The 22,014-nt window shown below is 59.6% G+C and overlaps 2 protein-coding genes across 4 annotated transcripts; both read left to right on the top strand.

Annotated features, from left to right (window-relative positions):
- Positions 1-1,043: 1,043 nt before the first annotated feature.
- On the top strand, positions 1,044-6,210 carry LOC142819619 (sialic acid-binding Ig-like lectin 14). Its single transcript, XM_089772745.1, has 6 exons — positions 1,044-1,203; positions 2,201-2,608; positions 2,710-3,027; positions 3,859-4,155; positions 4,262-4,361; positions 4,643-6,210. The coding sequence occupies exons 1-6, from the start codon at positions 1,116-1,118 to the stop codon at positions 4,722-4,724; spliced, it is 1,293 nt and encodes a 430-aa protein (XP_089628871.1). The 5' UTR covers positions 1,044-1,115; the 3' UTR covers positions 4,725-6,210.
- A 2,445-nt stretch (positions 6,211-8,655) lies between these two features.
- LOC142819620 (sialic acid-binding Ig-like lectin 13) lies at positions 8,656-21,974 on the top strand. 3 transcript variants are annotated; one of them, XM_075907881.2, is made up of 8 exons: positions 8,656-8,827; positions 14,040-14,189; positions 14,889-15,299; positions 15,443-15,760; positions 17,555-17,602; positions 18,272-18,535; positions 19,298-19,397; positions 19,683-20,588. In XM_075907881.2, the coding sequence occupies exons 2-8, from the start codon at positions 14,066-14,068 to the stop codon at positions 19,762-19,764; spliced, it is 1,347 nt and encodes a 448-aa protein (XP_075763996.2). In that variant the 5' UTR covers positions 8,656-8,827; positions 14,040-14,065; the 3' UTR covers positions 19,765-20,588. The 3 variants fall into 3 exon arrangements, 2 of the variants coding, with proteins under 2 accessions (XP_075763996.2, XP_089628947.1); XR_016347760.1 differs by lacking the exon at positions 8,656-8,827 and adding an exon at positions 21,597-21,974 and having other exon boundaries at positions 11,744-14,189; positions 19,683-19,865; XM_089772821.1 differs by lacking the exon at positions 8,656-8,827 and having other exon boundaries at positions 11,745-14,189.
- The last annotated feature ends 40 nt before the right edge of the window (positions 21,975-22,014 follow it).

Below are 22,014 nucleotides of genomic sequence, written 5' to 3'. Positions count from 1 at the left end.
TCAGGACTGCTCTGGGGAAAGAGTGGGGCGCACAGGAGCTCAGAGCCAGGATACCTGGGTTCTGACCCTGCCTCTGGGAGGGGAGAAGGGTCTTGTGGCTTTGAGTGGGTGAAGGAGGCAGGACTCCTGGTTTCTGTCCCAGAGCGGGAGGTGAGTGGGGTGTCGAGGGGCTGAGAGCCAGGACTCCTCAGTTCTCTTTCCAGCCCCACAAGCAAGCTACAGCCTGCCCCCATTGCAGGGAAGCTTCAGGCAGCCTGGCGAGAGGAAGGAGAAGTTGGCAGGATGCTGGTGTTGAGGTTTCTGAGACAGCATCTTTGCTCCCCGGACGCCAGCACCCACTTCTGCTTTCGGGTTCCTGTGCATTCTGCTTTACCAGACTCCGAGGAGTCTGACTCTGAGGAGCCCGGCTGCAGGGTCGCAGGCCAGGGCTGGGCCCCTCGCTGCAGCGACAGGGATGAGTGGGTCTGCAGAGACTGGGTGCCCCTCAATCCCGACCCGCAGCCCCCTCCGAGCCCAGATCCCTACAGCTCTGCCAGGGCCCCTCCAGCCTGAGCCAGGCCCCGACTTGAGGTGTTGGGTCAGGGGCCGAGGAGGGCAGGGAGCTCCCCAGGTTTCCTCTCCAATGGGGGTGGCACTTCCACAGGGGGTAGGTTTGGGAGGGGCAGGCACTGGTTGGGGGCTGGTTCATGGGCTATGGGGGATCTGGGCTGAGGACCACCTAGCTACTGCCAAGGCATGTCACAGTTGCCCACTCCCCGGGGGGGGGGGGTCTCTGGGGGAACGGGAGCAAAGCAGGCCCTGAGCAACATTGCCAGCCCACCAACTTCCTGCACCTCCTCCGGGTCCCGCCGAGATCATGAGTCAGAGAAAGTCTCTGGAGTTTCGCCAACTGAAAGATTTTTTTTATAGCCCATGATCTGTGGGGACCGTTGGGGATCTGGGGGGTCACTGCCAGCAGTCCTAGAGCAGCCCCTGCAGAGCTCAGCTGCACTGACAGTCCCCAAAGCAGAGCTGGGCCCCAAAACAGCCTCCGCTCTCACACTGCACTCCGTCTGTCCCTAGGTCCAGGACAGCCCCGCGCCCAAGCACAGCAGGACACCAAGGACTGGGAGCTGATGGCTCAGGGGCGCCCCCAGAGAGCAGGGAGTCCTGCCCCCCCTGTGGCCATGCTAAGGGCCCTGATCCTCGCTCTGCTCTGGAGGGGTAAGTAGGCAGCACCTGCCGCCCCAGCCAGGGGGAGGGGCAGAACCCCCAGCTGGAGAGAAGTAGGGGGCTTAGTGAATGGATGGAAATGGAGTGCAATTGGGTTGGGGACCTGGGCTGGAAGGGGATGCAGGGCAGGAGTGAGGGGAATCGGCAGGGCTGGGGGGACAGAACTCTGTTCCCCATGGCGGTGGTTCCCAATCTTTTATACCGGGCACCAGCAAACCCATTCACAAACTTTTGGCACACTGATAACACTCTATTTGCGTATTTAATTATGCAAATAATGAACATGCAAATATGTAAATAAAACATTACCCGTCTGCCAAAAGCACAGCCCCCAGGGCCAGCCCCACCCCCTGGAGCCCTCGACCCCTCCATGCACCCCACTGCCAGCCCTGACCCCTGGAGCCCCCACCCCTCCATGAACCCCAGTGCCAGCCCCACCCCCTGGAGCCCTCTACCCCTCCATGAACCCCAGTGCCAGCCCCACCCCCTGGAGCCCTCTACCCCTCCATGAACCCCAGTGCCAGCTGCTGACCCCAGAGTCCCCTGCACACAACCCCCCAGTGCCAGCTCCCAACCCCTTAGAGCCTCCCCCAACCAGACCCCCAGAGCCCCACTGCTCCCACGCCCCCCAGAGCCAGGCCCCCATCCCAAATATCTCAGTGTCAGTCCCCCCAACAGATCCCCAGTACCAGCCTCCTGTCTGTGAGCCCCACTGCACCCACTCCCCCCAATGCCAGCCCCAGCCCCGCTCCCAGCGCCTCCCTAACCCGCCTACGCCTAGCTCAGCCTCAGAGCCCCCCGCACTAGCCCCGCCCCTCACCTGCCCTGCGCTGCGCTGCGCTGCTACCAGCGCCGCGGGGCTGTGGGGGTGGGCTGGAGCACTCCGCTCTCGCCGCTCCTGTTGGGAGAGGCGTGTACTGCCCCTGTTCTCAGCCAATCAGCGCCGTGCAGGGGCGGGGCTTCCCTGTGTTCTCTCCGCCCCCTGCAGGGTCCCTGTCCCAGCCGCCCGGATTCGAGCTGAAGGCGCTGCGGTCGGTGTCGGTGCAGGCGGGTCTGTGCGCGCTGGTCCCCTGCAGCTTCACCTTCAGCTACCCGGCCGGGTTCGCTGGGGATCGGTCGGCCCCGCTCTACGGACACTGGTTCAGGGCTGGTGCATATCCGGACAATGCCCCGCCCGTGGCCAGCAGTGACCCCCGCCGGCCGGTGTCGCCGGACACTCGGGGCCGGTTCCGGCTGGCGGGGGATCCAGCGCGGGGCGACTGCTCCCTGCAAATCAGCGACGCCCGAGGGGCGGACACAGGGAGATATTTCTTTAGAATGGAGAAAGGGGATTTGAAATACAGTTACACCTACAACAGCGATGGCACCGACGCTCTGCTCAGCATCTCCGAGCCAGGTAATCGCAGCGCACGCACCGCCCTGCAGCCCCTGCTATTTACCCTGCCCCTGCCCAGCCAGCCCCTGCCCGACCCCCGGTGACTCTCTCCCCTGTCGCAGACCTGACGGCGCAGCCAGAGATCCGGACCTCGCCGGCGGGGGGGCGGCCAGAGGAGCTGCTGGCCGGGGAGCTGGTGAACGTGACCTGCACAGCCCCCGGGCGCTGCGCCGGGACCCCGCCTCGCATCACCTGGACGGGGCCGTTCAGCGACACGGCCAGGGACGTCTCCGCCCGGCTGGAGAACGGCTCCTGGGCCCACGGCTCCGCGCTCAGCTTCACACCCGCCCCGGGGGACGATGGCAAAGAGCTCGGCTGCACCGTGACGTACCCTGCAGCCGGGGTGTCCACCCGCCGAGTCCTCCGGCTCCACGTTGTCTGTGAGTGACCCCGGCCCTCCACCGATCCCCAGGTTCCTCCCGGTCCCCAGCCCTGCCCCAGCCCCTCCACTGCTCTCCACCCAGCACTGAGCCTCGGCCACAGGACTGACAGCGGCCAGGAGGGACCCTGCCAGGCCCAGCCAGCGGGTACCAGCATCAGGCTGCTCTGGGTGTTGCTTTTGGCTGCCCTTGTGGTGCAGACGTGTCCCTGCTGCACAGCACATGGGCCTGGCCCGTGGAGCCTGGGACAAGAGAGGAGGGCCTGCGAGAAAGGGACCAAGGCGGGAGGCCATGGAGCTCGGAGACGGTGTCTGGCATCCCTAGCAGGAGCTGCCGTTCAGCTGGAGCTGGCACGGGGGGAGGGGTTAGACTAGAGGACCCAGGACATGTTTGGGGAGCAAGCTGCTGGTTTGGTCCCTTGGGCTGGGTTTCCCATTGTTCTGGTTCCTGGTGTGACCCCGTCACGTCAGGCGCCTCTCGGGCCAGGCACAGGCGGGTCTGTCGCTGCCCTTTGCCGCCCATGGGGCTGTGCATGTAGAGAACGGTCCCTGCCTAGCAGAGCTTGTGTGAGTGGGGTTTACCCCTGGGACTCCCTGAAACTGGGTGTGAATGGGGTTAGCCCATGGGATTCCCTGCCACAGGTAGCTGGATGGGTTTACCCACAAGATCCCCTGTGGGTGCAGTAAGCCTGTGGGGCAGCCTGCGACAAGCTACTAGTAGGGTTAACCAGCAGAACTCTCTGCAACAGGGTATTAATTTAGTTAACCCATGGGACTCCCTGCCCTTGGGAATCTCTCTGACTATTGTCACTGTGACTCCTGTTCTCCCCAGATGGCCCCCAGCTTGGGACTGGCCAGAAGTCATTCTGTCAGCACCGGGGGCCCAACATCACCTGCACCTGCTCCCTGCGCTCCCGGCCCCTGCCCCAGCTTCAGTGGCAGGTGGACGAGCAGCCCTTGGCTGGGAACGGCTCATGGGGGGCCCTGCAGGTCAGCTCCTGGGCCCAGGGGGACGAGGCCGTCAGCACCCTAACCTGGGCGGGGAGTAGGGGTGGGGGACCCCAGATCTTCTGCCTTGGCTCCAACCACCACGGGATGTACGCCGCCCTGCTGAGCTCACCGAAGACAGGTGAGAGCCCAGCCCTGGGGGTTGCTGGCTGTGAGCCGGCTCCAGGCGGGGGCTGGCTGGCTCGGGGCAGGGGTCCCAGAGTCTCAGAGGGTTCCTGTTCCCACAGGTGACCACACTCGGACACTGACCGAAATCATCTGCAAATTCATCTTCATGGTGACTGGATTGTTCCTGGCCTATTACCTCACCTGGCTCTATTACAGACGGTAAATCCGCCGCTGGCCCCTTCCGACCTATCGACCCATCAGCCCACCCCTCTATCCAAACACCCAGTTCCCTACACACCTACGTGCTCACTCATCTACCCACCCACTGATCCACCCACCCACTGATCCACCCACCTACCTAGCCACCTCCCTATCATCTATCTACGCACCTACCCCACCAACGATCTAACCCAGCCCTGTACGGGCCATCCCCAGACACCCACCTCTCTCTGTCCACACTGCCCGCCACATACATACCCCGGAATCTCTTTCTCTCCCAGGACACCCTGCTGCTGTCATGGAAGCAGGAGGAAGGACAGGCCGGCGGGCAGAGGATCCCCAGTGCACAGGTCCAGTGTGTAGCTCCGGCAGATCCTCAGACATCAAAGAGCCAACAAGGAATCGGAATCTCACCGCTCTGAGGAACAAGACCTCAGCTGGGGGACTGCTGCTCGGGGTGAGGACAATGGGCCCATCTAGCCTGGTATCCCGCCTACTCCTGGCCCCTCGAGAACAAAACGTTTATGGGCCCATCTAGCCTAGTATCTTGCCTCTCCCTCTCCCCCCACCTCAGAGCCATGGCCCACGATGCACATGGGCGCTGCCTGCCCTATTTTATGATTAGCAGATGATCTGTTTGTTGCCCTGATGCTTGTGACTTTGCTCTGTGATGCCTGCAAGGGCCCAGCTACCCCCATGGCGAGCGCAGGGCCAGACCCTCTAGAACAGACCAGACCAGCTGATGCTACTCACCGACCCCTGCCAGACGCCATCCAGTCCAGCGGCTCTAAGGCCCCTTCCCAGCCACCTCGGGGCCAAAGTGTCACAGAAGCGTTTTTGTGGTGCAAAATCAGCAACACCAAAACTTTGTGTGAGTCCCGCTTGACTTCACTCAGTTGTTCATTTGGCGACAAACAATCCCCAAATTCCACAAACCAGGAACCCCGATGTTTCCTTTAGGGATTTCCAAAAAGGAAATGTTTCACTTTATTGATCCAATGCCGTGCTATGGTTTGACATTTTCCCTTTACCTTTTGAATTAAAAACTGTTTAAAATGCTTGACAGAAACCAAATTTATTTCTGACTTTCTGGTTCCCTGAACCTTTTCATAATGACATGATATAATTTCAGCCCTCACCCCACCTTCCAGTTTCCCCAAAGTATTTTCAAGTTGTATTTTCAGATTGACCCCACACTATTTTTTTCAAATATTTGGTTCACCAAAAAAACAACCATTTCTCTTTTGTTTCAACCCAAAATTACTGGTTTTTTTTCTTTTCGCTTCACTGAAATTTTCAGAAAACTGTATATTTGGTTTGACTGCAAGAGATTTTTTCTTCTACTTTTAAGGTGAAAATGTTCATTTTTGGCTTTACCTCCAATTTAAAAAAATCTTTTTCATGAGCTAAATATTTTGGCAAGTTCTTGGTTTTCTAACCCGGGTGAATGAGACACTGGGGCCTTTTCCCTTCGGGGGCGATCACTCTGACCCAGCTCCGGAGTAGAGGACTGGCTGACTCTGGTGTTAGCAGTAGGATACTTGTGAAGAGGAGTGCAGGCTGTGTTCCTTGTTAGCTGTGTCAGAACAAATTTCCCATGGCTATGTGCAGATAAGAGATGTGCCCATCCTCTGGTCTCATGTCCACCAGATGGCGCAGTTACACAAAGACAGCAAGATGTTAACATGTGAGCAAGTGTTCAGTCTTTGGAGAAATGCTTAATCGATGGTGGTCAATATTTGTATGTAGCTATAAACCTAACTCTGTGGGTTCATCTGTATGTATATTTATTGTTGTGTTGTTATATATTGACACCTATAGATACACGTTGTATAGAGAGTCGTTTTGACAGATCAGATTATGCTCACTTTTATTAAATGTCTAGCAACTGTTACACAAATTAATTGTTGATTATTGACATGATGAATTGCACTATTGAACAACAGAGTAGTGTTTCTTTCAATATTTTGGATGTTTTCTACATTTTCATCTATATTGATTTCAGTAACAACACAGGATACAAAGTCTACAATACTCACTTTATAGTGATTTTAAATCACAAATATTTCCACTGTAAAAAACCACAGAAGTCGAATATTTCAGTTCAGCTCATACACCAAAATGCAATCTCTCTAGCAAGAAAGTCGAGGTTAAAAATGTAGAATGATGTACAGAAAGGAACTGCATTCAGAAATGAAACTCCGTTAAAATTTAGAGCCCACTCAGTCCTTCATTTTGTTCAGCCAATTGCTCCGAAACACCAGTCTGGTTATATTGACAGGAGATAATGCTGTCTGTGTCTTATCTACAATGGCACCTAAAAGTGAGGATGGGCATTCGCATGGTACTTTTCTTGCTGGCATCACAAGGTCCAGATCTGCTACACATTAGTATACCCTTTTCTGCTTCGACCACTGTTCCAGAGGACGTGGTTCCATGCTGATGACAGGTTCTGCTTGATAACAACCCAAAGCAGAGAGGCTGCATCATCTGAGTCTGATACCGCCAGCAGAAGATGGATCTTTTCTGAACGGTTTAGGTTCTGTAGTTTCTGCATTGGAGTCCTGCTCCTTTAAGACATCTGACAGCATGTTCTATACCCCCTCCCTCCCCAACGAAGGACAGCGAGGGACCGGGGACACAGCACATACACTGTATTCTGTGTTGTAATCGAATCCATGCACTCCAAATGTCAAAAACTCCATCATAGACAATACATTCCAATCACGAGTTTGTTGTTTACCGGTGTGATGGGGATTGTTTAATCACAACTCATGTTTCAGTTCATTGAGTGCGTTAGCTGTGATTAATCGACACCCTAGTGTGCTTGTCCAGAGCGAGAGGCCGTCTCTGGGGGTGCATCCATGTATCCCGGACACAGACAGATGGTGGCTCGGATTTGAGAAGGGATTGTATAAAACGATGCTAATTGTGGTTTGTTTGTTGCATTAAAATGGCTGCACCAGCTGTGGGTTGTGTCACCGACTCACAGGCCCTGGGGTCCCTCAGCTCCACACGGCTCCTGGGAGGAACCCCGGGGCACCGAATGCAGGGGCAGTGAAAGGCGGTCTGACACCAAACGGGGAGCAAGCGCCGGCAGAAGGGAACTCGCCAAAGCAGGGGCCGGCCTGGCTAGGGGGACCCTATATCGTATCTCAGCCCAAGGTGCAGGGCTCTGCCTGGATCCAGCCAGCCAGGGGCCCCCTACTAATCATTGGGGCACCAAATTTCTCCAGCCCTGGGTCCCGGGGCCAGGAAGAGAGACTCCTCCGAAGGCCTGGGAAGGGGCAGCACCAGGTTCTCAGGGGAGGGGGCAAAGAGCAAATGCCCAGATTTCAATTCCTGCTTCCACCCTGCACCCAACACGCGAGTTATAACCACTAGGCCTGGCAGCCCCAGTCCCAGCAGGGGTCTGCCCCGGGCTGTCTCCCTCCACGTCTACGGGCCACGCTCACCTGCTCTCTGCAGCTCCCGCATGGCCGGGAACTGAGGCCAAGGCCGGAGATGGCGCAAACTCACCAACTGGAAACTTCCTCTTGTGCAAGATCAACCCGCTTCCCAGCAGCCTGCCTGTGCACATGTCTGGGGGCCAGAGCCAAAGGTCTTGGGCAGGGCCAGGGGAACTGAGTTTCCTTTAGTTCCAGGGGTTTTCCAAGCCCTTGTTTCTCAACTCTGGGCAAGGAGCCTTGGATAAACTGCCCCCGCCCCACCCCAGAGCCAGCCGCATCTCAGCACTGGAGGGAGCCCGTGTGTAAATCTCCATGGCCCAAGCCACATTCAGCTGCGGCTCCCCTCCAAAGGCCAGGCCAGGCCTGTGCTGGGCCAGGGAACCCAGCTGCCTCACCTCATCGAGCCAGCGACCTGAGTCACACCCCTGGGACCCCCAGGCTCACTGCCCCGGGGACCTGGGAGGCTTTTGAGGAACCGAGAGACAGAAACAAACATCTGTGCTCCATGGCCCGGTTCCCACCTGCCGATGTCTCCCCTGCTCAGAGCCCCCCCGGGGGTGGGCACCGGGCCCATCCCCTCCCCAGAGCCAGCCTGTCCCAGGCCCGACAGCATAGGGGCCGGTGCCCCCTGGAGGGGAAATGCCCGGCCCCTGCTCCTCTCCCCAGCCAGTCCCCATCACACGTGGGCAGAAGCTGGCTGTCCGTGGGCACTGACCTGTATTTGTGACTCTCTCTCGTTTGTGTTGATGGCACCGAGACCTCCAGCCACTGGAACCGGGTTGTGCAACACGTCCTAGCACCAGACTCACCCGCTGACTTCCCCTTTCTGCCTTAAAATCTCACGCCTCACTCAGCTCCTGCCCGACACTCACGCCTGCTCCCGCCAGTCCGATCTCCACACGCGCCCAGCTCGCTCCACCGGATCGGGATTCGCCACCCGGCCTCAGCTGGCCACGGCTGTTCCAGGGCGCTGTTCTCCCCTGCTCCGGCCCAGAGGCAGCTGCATCTCAGCTCCGGGTGAGTGACTGGGGCCTGCAGCCTGAACAATACACAGGAGGTGTGAGCTGCTGGTGTGAAATTTGGGTTGTGCCACCGGAAAAAGAGCAATAAAGGGAGAGAGTCGGGTGGGGAGCAGGGTTGTTGGGGTCTGTCCCAGCTCTGGGGAGAGAGTGCGGTGTAGTGGTTAGAGCGCTGTGGTTAAGACCCAGGCCTCCTGGATTGTTTCCCAGCTCGGGGTGGCGAAGCCTCTGAGCCGTGACTCCCAGGTTCGTTGTCCAGCCCCACGCACACTGCGTAGCCTGCCCCAGCTGCAGGGAGGCCGCCAGCAGCCCCGGCCGGAGGGAGGGGAAGGCAGCAGGATGCCGGGGCTGGGTTTCCAAGACAGAATCCCCCCCGCCCAAGAACTGCGGTGTCGGGTGAGGGCCACAGAGTGCAGGGGACTCCCCAGCTCTCCTCTCTGAGCCCCCTTCCCACTAATGCCCGGGGGGCAGCAGAGGGAAGGTGGGAAGTGGAGCTTCCCTAGTGGGTGGACTTGGGAGGGGCAGGCACAGCAAGGGGCAGATATAGATACCCAGGGGGCACATACTGTAAACTTCACCCCTCTCCCGCGGCTGGGCTCACCCCACGGATGTGGGTCAGTGCGAAGGGGGCGGGCGGGACACAGACCCGGCAGGGGGGAGCAGCTCCCCAGTGTCCGGCCCATTGGCCTGTGACACTCCCGGCCGCGGTGTCTGTCCCGAGAGCCCGTCTCGCTCTGCTCCGCTGCACTTTGAACCCGGGGCCCTCGCGGCGAAGGGACCAGCCCGTCTCCCTCTGTCCGGCCTCTTCAAAAGCGCCTGCAGGCCACGGCTCCGCCCCAGCTCCTCTTTCCCCCACTGGCCACCCCCACGTCCTGGCCCCTCGCCTCCGGATCCTTTCCAGTCGCCTCCGTCCTTCCTGGGCCTCCCGGACCCGCCCTGCTCCCGGCCTGCAGCTCTGGCCTCACTGCCCCGAGCCCCAGACTCTGCTCTTGTCCTTCTTGAACCTCTTCAGATTTCTTCGGGCCCCGTCTCCCAGTTTCCCTACGTCACTCTGGGCCCTGGCCCTGCCCCCGGCCTCGCTCCCTCTCCCCCAGCTCAGTGTCACCCGTGAACTTGGGGAGAGTGAAAACCATCCCCTCAGCCAGGCCAGTAATAAACCCGCCCTAGACCCGACCCCCGGGGCATCCGCCTCACACCCACCGCCAGCCAGACATCAAGGGCTTGATCCCTCCCCAGCCGCCTTCCAGCCCGTGTGTCCAAGCCGGACGGCATCACTCGCTGGCAAGAACACTGTGGATCACGACCACCGACTTCCCACCTCCACAGAGCCAGTTACCTCCTCACAGAAGGCAGCCAGGTCGGCCAGGCAGGACTTGCCCTGGGGGAATCCATGTTGATGGTTCCTGATCACTTTCCCCTCTTCCAAGGGCTTCCAAATGTGTCCCCTGAGGTTCCCCTCCAGGATTTTCCGGGGACTGAGGTGAGGCTGACCGGGCTGTAGTTCCCTGGATTTAAAGACGGGCCCTGCATTTGCCTTGTTCCAATTGTCCAGACCTCCCCGATCGCCGCGAGTTTTCAAAGATTTTGGCCAAAGGCTCCGCAGTGACATCAGCCAACAACCTCAGCACCGCGGATCCCTCAGCTCTGGCCCCAGGGATCTGTGTCTGGCCAGCCCCGAACCTCTTCTTTCTCCAGCGAGGGCTGCCCCCTTCCTCCCCACACCGTGCTGCCCAGTGCAGCAGTCTGGGCCAAGCTGGACAAGATGCACCCCGGGGGCCAGCTGTGGCCCAGCTAACACTGTGATCTGGCTGTAGCCCGGGGCTGGCTGTGACCCACCTAACACTGTGATCTGGCTGTAGCCCGGGGCCGGCTGTGACCCACCTAACACTGTGATCTGGCTGCAGCCCGGGGCCGGCTGTGGCCCACCTAACACTGTGATCTGGCTGTAGCCCGGGGCCGACTGGCCCACCTAACCCTGTGATCCGGCTGTAGCCCAGGGGCCGGCTGTGACCCACCTAACACTGTGATCCGGCTGTAGCCCAGGGGCCGGCTGTGACCCACCTAACACTGTGATCTGGCTGTAGCCCGGGGCCGACTGTGGCCCACCTAACACTGTGATCTGGCTGTGGGCTGCAGCTGGCGGCTTCTCCAGGCAGCGGCTCAGGCAGCCGAATCCTGTTTAAATGGCTCGTGGCTGCGGGTCGTGGGGCTCCTCTGGCAGGGGCCGGGGCCACGAGCCCTTTGCTGTTTCCAGTTCACAGCCCTGAGCCCAGACAACTCTGAAGGGAGTCCAGTCCCCAGCCCCGCCCCCTCTGCCTCAGGCCCCGCCCCTTCCAGGAATTCACAAAATTCATTCAGTGACACCCAACCCCCCCTGGAAAAACGGTTGCCCACGGCTGGTCTGGGACCGACTGTGTGAAGACTGAGTTGGGTGGGTCCTGCTTTGGGCAGGGGGCAGGACTCGATGCCTCCGGAGGTCTCTAGGATTCTAGGACAGAGGCAAAAAGGCCTTGAGTCCGTCAGCTTCTCCCACACCGGCTGCCACTAGGTCACCTCCCTCATGCAGTAAGGGCCCCACCCCCGCCCTGACCCCCCTCCTAGTGCTCCCAGGCCTGTAGAAACCCTTCTTGTTCCCGTCACATCCCTGGCCAGGGCAATTCCAATTGTGCTTTGGCCTCCCGGCCTGCTCCCCTGCCTGTCCCAGCAAGAGATTCCTCCTCCTCCCTGGTCCCCTGGCCACCTCTCCCCTGCTTGGGAGCTTCCCTTGCGCGTCTGAGCTCGCTTTTGCGCAAGAGGGCCAGTGTAGACAACGCCGTATTGTCTTGCGCAAGAAAGCCCTGATGGCGAACATGGCGATCGGGGCTTTCTTGCACAAAACTGCATCTAGATTGGCACGGACGCTTTTCTGCAAAAAGTGCTTTTGAGGAAAAGCGTCCTGCCAATCTAGACGCGCTTTTCCGCAAATGCTTTTAAGGGAAAACTTTTCCGTTAAAAGCATTTGCGGAAAATCATGCCAGTCTAGACGTAGCCTGGAGATTTCTCTGCAGTTTCCCACTGGGGATGCGAGCGAGCGTAAGCTAGAAGACTCAGGAGGCGTGTGCACCCACCTTTTATTAAGCTTGTACAGACACCCCAATAGCCAACCATCTGTACCCCACGTTCCCCCACGCTGTGGCCTCTGATGTCTGAGTCTTAGACTCCCCTCCAGTTTCCCTCACAGTCCCTCAATTGTTCAACCTCAGCCCCTACTTTCTACCTATAGCAGCCTCCTCAACCTCCCAAGTATGGGTGACATGGCAGAGGGAGCTGGGCCCACCCTCTCTCCTGGGTCTCAGCCCAGGGCCCTAAGGAAGGGACACTGGCTTCCCGTGCATAGCTGTCGGGGGCATTCCCCTAAACTCATCAGCCCACAGGCTCCACCACTCTGCGCTGGGCCACTTCCTACCCGCCGCCCGGGGTCATCATACCTGCACCAGGTGCTGCTTGCCGTACGGCCGTGCCTCCAACTCTCTCATTCCCTATTGCCAGGGGCCTGTCTCACCCAGCCTCATCCACAGGCTGGTAGTCCTTCTGCCCCCAAGGCCTCCCTTTAAATGTCCCAACTATGGACGTGCCCACCTGCGGCCGGCACCCTGCCAGTCTGCAGCTCACTTTCACCACCCCGCTGAGTCATGTCACCTCTCCGCACCATCTGAGCGGGTGACATCACTTGCCTGTGCTGCTCTGGCGGGCAACATCCTCCGCCCAAGTCAGGCATTGCATCGCCGTCGCTCCCCACACAGCGCTGACTGGAGTGCGGGGCGCATCAGCCCTGTCACAGCGAGCATAACGCCCTGGCAGGCAGAATCGAACCCGAGGCCTCTGGGACTGAAGGCAGGAGCCTCTTGCGCCGGAGCACAAAGCCAGCCAGCCGCCTTGGGACATGGAGCAGACTCGCTGTTCTCCCTGGCCGTGGTCTCGGTGCCAGGGGACGGGGCAGGGCAGTACCCCGGTCGGCGTGTGGGCTGCACACTCACCCTGCTCTCTGACACCATGCGGCTCCCCCACCTGCCCTCCCCACCCAGCCTCCCTGAGCAGCGTCTGCCCCTCCGTGCCAGGCGCCCGTGGGGTGACTCATCCCACCAAGTCTCTGCTGCTCCAATCGCATCCGCCTTGGGTCCCCCCTCCCTCTGATCTCCCCCCTCACCTCCAAGCTCCATCCCCCGGAGATCCCAGCTTTGTGTCAGCTGCCACAGGTCAGCCGCTCCCAGCTCTGCCTCCACCTCCCGGGTGTTTTACCGGGTCATGGCAGCTCTGGGGGGCCCATTTCTCCAGCTCACCCAATGGCTTTTTCTATGAGGTGGGGTCAGAGCCAGGCCGGAGCCCTGAGATACGATGAGCCCCCCAGACCAGAAACCAATGTTCCCGCTAAGCTTTTTCATCCATGTGCAGAATACATTTTATCATGTGCACCAAGGCATGTGCTCCCGGCTCTGGGCACTGTGGGTGGCATTTGAATCTCTCGTGGGCGCCCACACAAGCGCTCAGCTCACAGGGGACCCTGCCATGGGGCGGGGGAGTCTGGCTGGTTTGGCAGGCCCAGGCTGGCTGTCAGTGTCGCCCTGTCCCACCCGGGCATCGTGAGACGTTACTCCAGGAGCGTCCCCGGGAGTGAGGCCAGGCTGGCCGGTCTCCAGTCCCTGGCAACTCCCTATTCCCCGGTTAAAGCTGAGCGCTGCCCCAGCCCTTCTCTGGCCTGCAGGTACCCTCTGCCCCCCGCCTCCCCCCCAGCCATGCGCCTGGAAATATTATTGCCAGGGGCTGCAGGGTTTCCTCCCCTGGTTCTGCCAGCCCCTGGGCTGCCCAGCGCCGGCCCTGCTGCTTTGCATTCATTCAAATAGGTCTCTGACGGGCCCTTCCCTTAGCCCGGCCTGCTCCCATGTGGGATCGGGGGCAGCGGGAACAGAGCAGGCCCCGGGCAGCCCCATCGGCTTCCCGCACTGTGGGGTCCTGCCAAGCGCGCGAGTCAGAGAAAGTCTCCGATTTTCGGCAACTGAAGGATTTTTTAGCCCTCGATCTCTGGGAACACTGGGGGGATTTGTGGGGTCCCACCCTGGCCAGCAGTCCCAGAGCAGCCCCGGCAGAGCCCGGCAGCACCGATGATCCCCAAGGCAGAGCTGTGCCGCCAAACAGCCTGCGCTCTCACACTGACCCGCCCCGGCTGTCCCTAGGTCTGGGCCAGCCCCTCACCCCAGCCATGGCAGGAGCCCTGCCCCCGCAGCAGGACAGTAGGGACCAGGAGCTGCCGGCTGCCAGAGCAGGGGGTCCTGCCTCCCCCGTGGCCATGCTGAGGGCCCTGATCCTCACCCTGCTCTGGAGGGGTAAGTAAGTGGCACCTGCAGCCCCAGCCAGGGGGAGGGGCAGAACCCATGGCAGGGGCGGCGGAGGGCAGGGGAGGGGCTCAGTGAATGGCTGGAAATGGAGTGAGATCGGGTTGGGGGCCTGGGGCGGGGCTGGAAGGGGATGCAGGGCAGGAGTGAGGGGCACTGGCAGGGCTCAGGGGACAAGACTCTGTTCCCCAGGGCGGTGGTTCCCGATCGTTTTGATACCGGGGACCAGGACCATTCACAAACTTTTGGCACGCTGATAACGTTCTATTTGCATATTTCATTATGCAAATGACGATTATGCAAATATGTAAATAAAACATGACTGGTCCCCCAAAAGCGCAGTCCCCAGGGCCAGCCCTGCCCGCATAGCCCGCCCACGGCTAGCTCAGCCTCCAGAGCCCCCCCGCACTAGTCCCGCCCCCTCACCTGCCCTGCTGCCCGCATCACCACGGCTATTGGCAGAAGCGTGTCCCACCCCGCTTCTCAGCCAATCAGCGCTGGGCAGGGGCGGGGTCTCCTCCAGCCACGGAAAAGCGCTTCTCCGGGAGGCAGGAGGAGACCCCGCCCCTACCCGGCACTGATTGGCTGAGAGGTGGGCAACACACGCCTCTCCCAATATCCAGAGGGGGAGGGGTGTGTTCCAGTCCCGCCCCCAGAGTTACCACGCCGGGCTCTCTCCGCCCCCTGCAGGGTCCCTGTCGCAGCTGCCCAGATTCGAGCTGAGGGCGCCGCGGTCGGTGTCGGTGCAGGCGGGTCTGTGCGCGCTGGTCCCCTGCAGCTTCACCTTCAGCTACTCGCCCTTTTTCCCCACTGGGGATCGCCGGGCCCCGCTCAACGGGCACTGGTACAAGGATGGTGCAAATCCGAACTCGGACCCGCCCGTGGCCAGCAGTGACCCCCGCCGGCCGGTGTCGCCGGACACTCGGGGCCGGTTCCGGCTGGCGGGGGATCCAGCGCGGGGCGACTGCTCCCTGCAAATCAGCGACGCCCGAGGGGCGGACACAGGGAGCTATTACTATAGAATGGAGAAAGGGGATTTGAAATACAGCTACTGCTCCAACGGCGATGGCACCAGCGCTGTGCTCAGCATCTCCGTGCCAGGTAATCGCAGCGCACGCACCGCCCTGCAGCCCCTGCTATTTACCCTGCCCCTGCCCAGCCAGCCCTGCCCGGGGGCACATTGGGTCTGGTGTTCCCAAGGGGGCCAGGCTCCAAGCCCTCGGTGACTCTCTCCCCTGTCGCAGGCCTGACGGCGCAGCCAGAGATCCGGACCTCGCCGGTGCGGGGGCTCCCAGGGAAGCTGCTGGCCGGGGAGCCGCTGAACGTGACCTGCACGGCCCCCGGGCGCTGCGCCGGGACCCCGCCCCGCGTCACCTGGACGGGGCCGTTCAGCGACACGGCCAGGGACGTCTCCGCCCGGCTGGAGAACGGCTCCTGGGCCCACGGCTCCGCGCTCAGCTTCACGCCCGCCCCGGGGGACGATGGCAAAGAGCTCGGCTGCACCGTGACGTACCCTGCAGCTGGGGTGTCCACACGCCGAGTCCTCCGGCTCCACGTTGTCTGTGAGTGACCCCGGCCCGCCACCGATCCCCAGCCCAGCGCAGGCCCCTCCGCAGCACTGAGCCTCGGCCACAGGACTATGACAGCAGCCAGGAGGGACCCTGCCAGGCCCAGCCAGCGGGTACCAGCATCAGGCTGCTCTGGGCGCTGCTTTCAGCCGCCCTTGTGGTGCAGACGTGTCCCTGCTGCACAGCACATGGGCCTGGCCGGTGGAGCCTGGGACAAGAGATGAGGGCCTGTGAGAAAGGGACCAAGGCGGGAGGCCATGGAGCTAGGAGGGGGTGTCTGGTGTCCCTGGCGGGAGCTGCCGTTCAGCTGGAGCTGGCCCTGGGGGAGGGGTTAGAGGAGCCCGGCAGGACATGTCTGGGGAGCAGGCCGCTGGTTTGATCCCTTGGGCTGGGTCTCCCAGGTTTCTGGTTCCCGGTGTGACCCCAACGCGGCCCCTGGATCAGGTCAGGTGCCTCCTGGGCCAGGCGCAGGCGGGTCTGTCGCTGCCCTTTGCTGCCCACAGGGCCATGGGAGCATGAGCAGGGACCCTTCCCGCTACTGAGAGGAACTATTCTGGCTCCTCCACCACCCCGGGGAAATGGGCCAGCGAAGGGCTCCGAGTCCCCGCTCCCACGGCCAGTACCCAGAGGCCTCCCTGCCCTAAGGGATCTCCTACCGCTCCCCTGCGTGGCAGAGCCCCGGGAACCCCAACAAGGCTGGGCCCAGGGTTCCTGGGGCTCACCCCCAACCTTGGTGCGTCACCGGGGCAGGGCCGGGTGTCCCCAATGTGGGGCAGGGATGTTCCACTGGGTGTCATTGGGGAAGCCTGGAACGGTGGAAAATTCCAGCATCACCCGGCTACTCGGGGGTAAGAGCCGGGCCCTGGGAGCCGACCAGGGGCCACGTGTGACCGATAAGCTCTCGTGTATCCGGTACCCGTTTAAAGGGCTCCGCTCTTACACCCAAACGCGGGGGGCGGCTCTTCACACGGACGCTTCCCTGGCCCACTGCGGTTACACCCGGCCCAAGGCAAACGCCATGTATGCAACTGTCACCTGTGTACACAGAGAAGAGGAAACACGGGGAACTCTGGCAAGACGCCAGCCGCTCTGGGCCTGGCGACTCTCAGGCTGCGTCTGTGGGGTGTCAGGGCAGGTCCCACTCTGCTCCTGGGAGGTCCCAGGCCTCCCCCCACAGGCCCTGGCTGCTGCAGGGAGGCTGCAGGTCGGACACTTGCTCTGGGCAGCAGGGCCCCTTCCCCCAGGGCCAGCTGCCCGCCCCCGTTGGGGTTATGATCCCCTCTGCCTGCGGGAGTCACCCTGCACTGGGCCCTGACCCTGCAGCCCCCTGCTGCCCCTGCACCCAGCTCCAGCCCCGGCTCTGTTCTCTGCTGCGTCGCCTCCAGCTCCCGGGTTGCTTCTCTGGCCCCTCCGGCTGCACCCCCACTGCCAGCAGGGCCCTGACGCTGGCCGTGTCCCTGACCGGCCCTGTCCCAGCTCGGCCCAGGCCCCTGCTGTCTCCTTAACTCTGCCCCACTCAGCCTGTCCCAGGCAAGCCCAGCCCACAGGGAGGAGGGGCTCGTCTCCAACCCCTCACTCCCTCATTGGCCCGGCAGACCCGTCTATCAGGCTGACCTGCAGCGCTGGCCTCTCCCCATTGGTCCTGGGGGCTGCCAGTGTCTGGGCCCTGATCTCTTAAAGACTTTCCTGGTCTTCATGGTGCTGGAGCTGCCCCCCCTCCGGGCTCACTAGGAACCCCTCCCTCCAGGTTGCCCAACCCCCCCGACCTCTGTCTGGTTTGCGTTGCAGACCCGCCCGGGCCCCCCAGTATCACGCTGACCAGGAACGGACGCACCGGTGAGAGGCCGCGAGCCCGGGAATCAGCCAGCGCCTGGGGCCCCCTCTGCCCTCAGGGCCCTTCTGCTTGGCCCATGGCCAGGCTGGCGCTGGGGTTAGGCCATGCCCACCTCCCGCTGGGCACCAGGCACTCAGGCAGCCTGGGGCTGGGGGACCATCCACCAAAGTGGGGCGTGGGGTTCTGGGGTCTGGTGGGGGTGGGGCCTCAGGCAGAAGGGGCGGGGCCAGAGGCTGCCTCTCCAAGCAACTGATTCACACGTGGCCCGTGGCCAGGCCAGTCTGGGCCCACAGCAGAGACCCCGAGGACACAGCAGGGAGGGAGGTGGGACAAGCAGGCCCAGCTCCCTCTGTCTGCAGAGCCTGGGGCATCACCAGGGGGCGCTGGTAGCGGGGAGGAGAAGGGGTAGGGACTGATCTCTGCAACAGAGATCCCTGCCATAGAAAGGTACCGAGACTGTGCGGCACCCCAGAGGTGGCTGCATCCCAGCACCAGGTGAGGGGTCCCCATATAACTGGCCCCCTCATCCCACCCTGGAGGTGGCTGCATCCCAGTGCCAGGTGAGGTGATCCCATAAAACCAGCCCTGTGCCCTGCTCCAGAGGTGGCTGCATCTCAGCTCCTGGGCTGGGGTCTCTGGTGGGGTCAAACCCGCCTGCTCGTCTCTTCCAGAGCTGCTCGCATGGGGAGCTGAAGGCGATGTCGTTTCTCTGGAGACCTGCGAGGGCGACTCCCTGAGCCTGGGCTGTGCTGCTAAGAGCAGCCCCCAGGCCACCCTGAGCTGGACCAATGGGAATGAGTCCCTGAGCCCCGGCCAAGGAGGGGCCGGGTGGCTGGAGCTGCCGAGTCTCAGCCCAGAGGACGCTGGGGAGTATCGGTGCCGGGCGGAGAATCCCTACGGCTCGGCCAGCCGGGCCCTGCGTGTGCTCGTGCAGTGTAAGTTGCTGGGAGCATGGGGACGCAGGGAGTGGGGAAGGGGGTGTTTGCGGGTTCTGGGCTGCAGGGATTGGGACAGGGTGGGTGTCAGTGGGTCCTGGGCTGCAGGGAGCAGGGTGGAGGGATCAGTGGGGGAGTTTCTGGGCTGCGGGGAGCGGAGCAGGTTGGTTAGTGGAGATACTGGTCTGCAGGAAGCAGGGCGGGGGCGTTGTGGGGCGCTGGGCTGCAGGGAGCTGGATGGCGGTGTCAGTGGGGATACAGATTAAAGCACAAAGAATTTCTTCTTCCCTGGGACTCAGCTTTAAAGTTACAGTGGATGGGGGACATGGACTTAGCACAGAGGAGTTAAACGAAACAACAAAACAATGAAAGTAACCTGGTGTCTAAATAAACATTCCCCATCTACTCACGTATCCTTACTTCAAGGTCCAGGCCATTTTTATACCCAGTGTTCTTGTAGGCATGGTATCCCTGCCAGTTCAATTTATCTTTTTCGCCCCCCCCCCCCCCTCCCTGCTTCCTGGTTTTAACTCACACCAAGACAGACAGCCAGCAGGGTCCCTTTCTGTTCAAATCTCAGCACCTTTTCCCATGGGCTCTCCTGCCAACCTGCCAACACCTTTCACCAACTGCTAGGATGCCCAGAAAAGGATAACACTCCTCCTATCCATCACATCGAAGAGGCTCTAACCTGGCTCCAGGCGGGGGCTGGCTGGCTCGGGGCAGGGGTCCCAGAGTCTCAGTGGGTTCCTGTTCCCACAGGTGACCGCACTCGGACACTGATCGAAATGAGCTGCAAATTCGTCTTCATGGGGACTGGATTCTTCCTGGCCTATTACCTCACCTGGCTCTATTACAGACGGTAAATCCGCCGCTGGCCCCATCCGACCTATCGACCCATCAGCCCACCCCTCTACCCAAACACCCAGTTCCCTGCCCACCGACCTACACATCTATATACCCACCCATCTACGCACCCATCTACATACCCGCTGACCTCCCCACCTACCAATAGCCACCTCCCTATCATCTATCTACACACCTACCCCACTAACAAACTAACCCAGCCCTGTACCAGTGGGACACCCACCTCCCTCTGTCCAGACTGCCCACCACATACCTACCCCGGAATCTCTTTCTCTCTCAGAACACCCTGCTGCTGCCATCGAAGCAGGAGGAAGGACAGGTCAGGGGGCAGAGGATCCTCAGTGTCCCGGTCCACTGTGTAGCTCTGGCCAATCCTCAGCCATCAAAGAGCCGACACGGAATTGGAATCTCATCAGTCTGAGGAAACAGAGAACAAGACTTCAGCTGGGGGCTGCTGCCTGGGGTGAGGCCAATGGACCCATCTCACCTGGTATCGCGCCCCCTCCCTCCCTGCCCCTTGGGCGCCAAACATTAATGGGCCCCTCTAGCCTGGTATCCCGTCTCCTCCTGGCCCCTTGGGATCAAACCAATAATGCTACCCCTCCATGACAAGTGCAGTGCCAGGCCCTCTAGAACAGACCAGACCAGCTGATCCTACTCACCGACCCCTGCCAGAGGGCATTCAGCCCAGCGGCTCTGACGCCCCTGCCCAGGCACCTCGGGGCTAAAGTGTCACAGAGAAGCGTTTTTGTGGTGCACAGTGAAAAATCACCAACACCAAAAGTTTGTTTGAATCCCGCTTGACTTCGCTCAGTTGTTCATTTGGGGCCAAACAGTCCCCAAATTCCACAAACCAGGAACCCCAACGTTTCCTTTAAGGGGGATCCAAAAAAGAAATGTTTCACTGTCGTGATTCGACACCATGATATGGTTGGACATTTTCTCTTTTACCTTTTGAATTAAAAACTGTTTAAAATGCTTGACAGCAGAACAAAACGTCTCATCCAGACACCAAATTATTTTTGACTTTGTGCTTCACTGAACCTTTTCATATTGACATGATCCAATTTCAACCTTCACCCCAACGTTTAGTTCCCCCAAAGTGTTTTCAAGTTCTGTTTTTAGATTGACTCCACACTATGTTTTCAAATATTTGGTTCACCAATAAAATCAACCATTTCTCTTTCGTTTTGACCGAAAATTACTGGTTTTTTTCTTTTCAGTTTACAGAATTTTTCAGAAAACTGTATATTTGGTTTGACTGCAAATTATTTTTTTCTTCTACTTTTAAGTTGAAAATATTAATTTTTGGTTCTACCCCCAATGTTTTAAAAATGTTTTCCATAAGCTAAATATTTTGACAAGTTCTTGGTTTTGATTTATTCTTCTAGCTAGGGTGGGAATGGGACAATGAGCCTTTTCCCTTCAGGGGATGATCACTTTGATCCAGCCCCAGCGTTGAGGTCTGGCTGACTCTGGTGTCAGCGGTGGGATAGTTGTGATGATGAGTGTAGGCTATGTTGTTCGGTAGCTGTATCAGAACAAATTTCTGGTGGCTGTGGGCAGATAACAGATATGCCCATTCTCATGGCCTCAATACCTAAAGGCTGCGTCTAGACTGGCATGATTTTGCGCAAATGCTTTTAACGGAAAAGTTTTTCCGTTAAAAGCATTTGCGGAAAAGAGCGTTTAGATTGGCACAGATGCTTTTGCGCAAAAAGTGCTTTTGCACAAAAGCATCCGTGGCCAGTCTAGATGCGATTTTGCGCAAGAAAGCCCCAATCGCCATTTTCACCATCGGGGCTTTTTTGCGCAAACCAGTTCTTCCCTGTCTACACGGGTCCTCTTGCGCAAAAACATTTGCACAAGTGGGCTTATCCCTGAGCTGGGGCATCATAGTATGTGTGCAAGAACACTGACAATCTTACATTAGATCGTCAGCGTTCTTGCGCAAATTCAAGCGGCCAGTGTAGACAGCTGGCAAGTTTTTGCCAGTCTAGATGCAACCAAAGAGCATCCCCCCACATTCAGGTCGCCCGATATATGGAACTGTTCCCATGCGTCCTTTGACAGTGCTCAGGAGAGGAAGCTGGCAGCATGTGGTTTCCTGCAGAAGACGCCCACTTGCTCTATGAATTAAGACTTATAGGGCCCTCTGTCTGATCAGCGTTCCATTGGTGGTCTCAATGTGCAGGGGATAACGATGGAGAGACCTGTCCAGGCTCGCACCAATTCTCAGACCTCCAGGCCTAAGTCTTGGCCAGGAATCCAGTACGGGAGAGATGGGGCAGAAGAAACCAGCTGTTCTGGAAGGAACCACCAGATGGTGCAGTTACACAAAGACAGACAAGATCTCAGCCTATGAGCAAGTGTTCAGTCTCTGGAGAAATGCTGAATTGATGGTGTTCAAGATTTCTATGTAGCTATAAACATAACTTTGAGGGTGCATTTATATATTTATTATTATATATCTACACATGTAGATACACATACGTTGTATAAAGACATATCGAATAATGCTCACTTTTATGATAGTGTAATATGTGTGTAATAGAACTGTCTAACAATTTCAACAATTAATTGTGATTACTGACACGATGAATCGCACTGTT

The sequence above is a fragment of the Pelodiscus sinensis genome, chromosome 22 (assembly GCF_052426305.1).
Source record: "Pelodiscus sinensis isolate ZL-2025 chromosome 22, ASM5242630v1, whole genome shotgun sequence".
In the NCBI taxonomy this organism is placed as follows: Eukaryota; Metazoa; Chordata; order Testudines; family Trionychidae; genus Pelodiscus; species Pelodiscus sinensis.
The sequence above is the reverse complement of the archived record's forward strand: the minus strand, read 5'-3'. Positions and strand labels throughout refer to the sequence as shown.

Bases quoted from the DNA above. Each gene is read 5' to 3' on its own strand.
- LOC142819619 (XM_089772745.1), top strand. From the start codon at position 1,116: ATGGCTCAGGGGCGCCCCCAGAGAGCAGGGAGTCCTGCCCCCCCTGTG. The intron at 1,204-2,200 runs GTAAGTAGGCAG...CGCCCCCTGCAG, and splicing joins CCTCGCTCTGCTCTGGAGGG to GGTCCCTGTCCCAGCCGCCC. The intron at 4,362-4,642 runs GTAAATCCGCCG...TTTCTCTCCCAG, and splicing joins ACCTGGCTCTATTACAGACG to GACACCCTGCTGCTGTCATG.
- LOC142819620 (XM_089772821.1), top strand. From the start codon at position 13,748: ATGTGGGATCGGGGGCAGCGGGAACAGAGCAGGCCCCGGGCAGCCCCA. The intron at 15,300-15,442 runs GTAATCGCAGCG...CCCCTGTCGCAG, and splicing joins GCTCAGCATCTCCGTGCCAG to GCCTGACGGCGCAGCCAGAG. The intron at 19,398-19,682 runs GTAAATCCGCCG...TTTCTCTCTCAG, and splicing joins ACCTGGCTCTATTACAGACG to AACACCCTGCTGCTGCCATC.